The sequence below is a fragment of the Brassica napus genome, chromosome C7, assembly GCF_020379485.1.
Source record: "Brassica napus cultivar Da-Ae chromosome C7, Da-Ae, whole genome shotgun sequence".
In the NCBI taxonomy this organism is placed as follows: Eukaryota; Viridiplantae; Streptophyta; class Magnoliopsida; order Brassicales; family Brassicaceae; genus Brassica; species Brassica napus.
Genome location: NC_063450.1, coordinates 35,698,341 through 35,702,862, shown reverse-complemented (window position 1 = coordinate 35,702,862; position 4,522 = coordinate 35,698,341). Strand labels below are relative to the sequence as shown.

Here is a 4,522-nt window from a genome sequence, read left to right as displayed (position 1 = left end):
GTAGTTGGGATTGGGAGATCTCCTATACGGTAGCAACAAATATCCACTTGCTCTGTTTTCTTTTGTTTATGAGTATTTGACTGGTGTATTTTGTTCTCGAAGCCACTTTCATGTCGTAGGTTCAGACAAAAGAAGTCTCAGTCACAAAAAACAAAAGCTATGATCATAAGAAATTTACTATTTATCAGAATCCTACAAAATTTGAAAATGTGGCCATTACTTCTGTATGTTAAACTCTATTTGGGTGATATCAATGAAAAAATAAAACATACAGCGAAAAAAAGAAATAAAACTATAACATTTTTACTAAAGCAGAAGAAAGAAAGATGAGATACTTGGTAACTCGGTCACCTCGAAAGACTTTGCAATCACCTGAGGATTATCAAACAATATCCAGATTAGAATAAGGTCTATGAATCATAAAAGCATCCTAAAAATCTATGAGAAGTCTGTGAAACCTCATAGAATACATAAAGAAAATAATATTTCAGTTGCACGTTTGGTTACCCTGTGCATGTGAAAACAGAATAAAAAAAAAAATTATTCACCCTCATGTGATATCAGCTCATGCTTAGCAGAAAATAAAGGTAAAAGTATAGAAACTACTTCACAAAATTACAAATACCAAATGGTCAAAGTTTTTCTTCCAATCACTACAACTAAGCCATGAGAGAACAATCAAATGCTTAAAATTACCATGGTTCTGTAGGATGCAGATCCAGAGACTTAACTCTCTCAAACCTTTGAGCTAATTCTTTCTGATCCAAAAAAATTAACATATAGTGAATCATTAAACACAGCTCAAGACCATAATGAATCTCCAAAATACAACATGGATATAGCAAAACAATACCTTGACTGATCAAAATCTTTTATTCCCATTCGATTGTTGAAGGAGGCTTTGATGTAATGTCTCGAACCACATGAGAGTTTACTCCTTGAATACTCCTTGTGCTCAAAATTGGAGCCTGCAAAATCATCACCAATCTCAATACAATCACAATACAGGTTCGTGTTTGCGTTTACACAACTAAACCAAGCAAACATGAAGGCCACCAGTAAGACACTGATAAGTAGAGCACTGAAGACAAATACTTTTTATCCTAAGAATCAATATACTTTTTGTCTATATTTGATGGAGACATGAAAGTTACATCACAGATAGTGAAGAAACGTTTAAACAGGTATGAAACACACGAAATATATATATACATGAGTTTTAGATACTCGAATACATAAAACAAACAGTCCTAAAGTTCTCAAATATAAAAATACTCACAACAACTGAATTGGCCAACCTTAAGTATTCACATCAACAAAGCAGTAAGCCGAATGGTCAAACGGGTTCTATATGGATCAGTAATAAGGAAAGTAAGAAGTTTACCAATTTGCAGTCATTCTCTTAATAAAATTTGGTAAGACAAAACGCCAACGGAACATTAGTTAACCTGAAGTTTGAACACAATTTAGAACCACAAAACTTTTCAACACAATCTGATTAAGACATCACTGACCAGTCGCAAACCTTCGATAATCATACGTTTTTTGCTTGGCCGATAAGTTTCTGGGGGCAAGTACCTGAAATAAAAATTCTATTTTTTGTTAGCTAAACATTCTAAACACTATGATTGCCACAGACGTCAAAAAGTCAGAATCCCCTCCGAACCGGTCTTCGCTCTTCTCGTCATGTGCACAACCTGCTATAATTTTGGTACACGTCTTGACTCCGCCGCCTTAACCCTTTCTACCGCTCCATCCGTCTATTAACTTCAGAATCAAATCCCAAATTAGACTCTCAGACAACTAAAGGACGGGAAGAAAACACTAACCCTACTTACCTTGCTGTTACTAAAAGTAATATAGATCTAAAGGAGAAGTCACACGTTAGGGGAGGGAGGATTTGCCTTCCGGTTGATTAAAAGCCATTGTTATGATCCGTTTGTGTTGAAAAGCGGAGAAGTGGGGCTTGAATGGATAATGGATTCATAAGGTTATATAGAAGAGGGAGGGGAAGAAGAACAACGATTGGATTATGTTGAGGATTCAATGCTTTGGGGAAGTAATTGATTTTCGCAGTAAGAATGTGTGTAACAACTGTGGACGGTAGTAACCGGCGATCAAGGGGAGTGAGGAGAAAGGTCGATTTGGCAATCTTATAGCTGAGTTTTTTTGGGCTTAATTTTAATTATAGGGTCGGAAATATAGAATAAAGAATGTATAATTATTAGTTGGATATGACCCAATGAAAATGATGCTCTCTCATTGGTTGGAATTTCCATGCTGATGTGGACACTCTCTCCGCTCACCATATTCTCCTTTTAGTATTGTAAGATGACTATTAATGGTGTGTGTTAGATGTGTGTCCTTAACAAATACGCCACTTCAAGTTCTCGCAAAATATTATATTAAACTATTAGTAATATAGTAAATATTAAAATAGATTAATGGAGTCGCACCACACCTTAGACCATGATTAACCTCTGTCTCTTAACTGGGGTTCTTATACCTTCAGCTAAGAGACGGTTCTTAGCTTTTCTTAGATTTTAACTAACAAAAGCTTAAATAAGTGATATAAGAGTCGTCTCTTAGTCGAAAAGTGTAAAAAAAAATTAAAAATGTAATATCATGAGTTAAGAACCTCGGCTAAGAGACCGGGGTTAATATCATGCTCTTACACCTCGAGTTTCACAGTTAGTATCAAGGAAGAATATTTTTATTGAATCAAGTCTCTCCATAATGATAAGAATAAGACTATCTTTATCCCAAGTTTTTAAAAGGTTTTTACAAAGAAAATATAGTGATGGACCCCACAATTAAGCTAAATTCGGTAACAAAAATAACCAAATAAGGACCGACATTTGTTGGTTTCATATACTGTTCACAGGCTCCACTGACACGTGACGGCCCCACAAAAAAAGAAACGAAATCTTAGTGATGGGGGTGGGGTGTGAAGGAATCGTGTAGCCACTTGATGAGACGGTCGCAAGGTGACAACTGCATCTTCTTAGGAACACTTTTGGATAGTGGTCGCACCACGACTCGAAGCTTAAGCCCAGCCTCGTAATGACCAATCTTTGAGGTAATAAAATAGCGGATTCCTGGTTTCGTTAGCCTTATGAGATTTTGTCCAGCATTGTGCACGGCAACAGGAGAAGTAGTGTCGCAAGATTTGAACTCAAGATCACTGTTGATTTCTAGGAGGTCATCGACTTGGTCGTTGTAGTAGAAAAGAAGATTGTCTCCCACATGAAACTGTTTCTCCTCACTCCACTTGGAATAGAAGTCACTCTCTTCAGGAACCCTCCTCCATTCGTTGGAGTCACCGACCTTGAAATCTTTTCCGAAAGGAAGGATCTTTCTCGGTGGTGGTGGTGGAGGAATCGGATGGTCATGGGCGACAAAAACGACGAGTTTCTGTCCGACTACGCATTGAGAATGATTTGAGGTGATGAAGAAGTGATAACCTGGTTCCGTGAGAGTCACGACATCGTGCCCTGTGTTGTAGACAGCTTTGGGAGAAAGGGAGTTGCAGAATTGGTATTCCAAACGACTGGAAACTTGAGTGACGTCGTTGACGTTGCCATCGTATTCAAACATCAGAGAATCCCCCACTTGGAATTCCTTACGCTTAGCCCATTCATGATAGCTACCGTGCTTCGCCCTCCATCCCTTCGACTCTCCCACTGAGACAGTAAAAGAGTATGTGAGATAAATCTCTCTGTAAACCTTCCGTAGATTTAAAGAGAAATGAAATCAAGGACTGAAAGGTGATCTAAGCTTTAGAAATGTCACTTCTAAGTGCAATGATCTGAGCAATAACGGCAACAATGGCATATGCTTACGAAAGAGAGAGAAAGGAGGAAGATAAGATAATACTGATTCATTACTTTTAGCTAAATGCCAATGTAGTACATATAAAGGAAAGATTCCTAACGGTCAACAAGCGACCTGTAACCGGGATGCAACCCGTGACTCACTTAGTTAACTAGGTAACTTATTGGAAAGTAAAGATAGTAAAAGATAGGAGAGTAGAGAGGTAAATGCTGTCACAGTACCCTCTGCTTGAGATCATCCTTGTCCTCAAGGATGGAAATGAGGATACTGGGCAATGAAGTCCTTGTAGAACTCCCATGTTGCGTCTTCAGGACGTTTCCTTTTCCACTGGATCAAGACTTTAGTGACAGCTAAGTTGCGACGTTTTGCCATCTTTGTTTCCAAAATCATCTCAGGTTCCTTGGAAGTTCCCAAATCAGACCAAAACTGTGGCACCGTTGGAGATGAAGTAGGAGGGTTTGGACAAAGCTTTAGCTGGCTCACATGAAACACATTGTGTACTGCGGCCTCAGGGGGAAGTTCCAAGCGATAAGCTGCATAGCCTACTGTGTCGGTGACCTTAAAGGGGCTGTAGTAGCGTGGAGACAACTTATGCGGGATTTTCCTGTTCTTGAGTGTGTTCTGTCGGTAGGGTTGGAGCTTGAGGTACACGTAGTTGCCAACCACAAACACCCTCTGTGATCTGTGT

General features: G+C 38.7%; 1 protein-coding gene across 1 annotated transcript; it reads right to left on the bottom strand.

Annotated features, from left to right (window-relative positions):
- Positions 1–2,916: 2,916 nt before the first annotated feature.
- LOC106403644 (blue copper protein-like) lies at positions 2,917–3,884 on the bottom strand. Its single transcript, XM_048764197.1, has 2 exons — positions 3,843–3,884; positions 2,917–3,726 (listed from the first exon to the last, which is right to left on the bottom strand). The coding sequence occupies exons 1-2, from the start codon at positions 3,882–3,884 to the stop codon at positions 2,929–2,931; spliced, it is 840 nt and encodes a 279-aa protein (XP_048620154.1). The 3' UTR covers positions 2,917–2,928.
- Positions 3,885–4,522: the final 638 nt, after the last annotated feature.

Bases quoted from the DNA above. Each gene is read 5' to 3' on its own strand.
- LOC106403644 (XM_048764197.1), bottom strand. From the start codon at position 3,884: ATGAATCAGTATTATCTTATCTTCCTCCTTTCTCTCTCTTTC. The intron at 3,727-3,842 runs GTAAGCATATGC...AATCTACGGAAG, and splicing joins TCCTCCTTTCTCTCTCTTTC to GTTTACAGAGAGATTTATCT.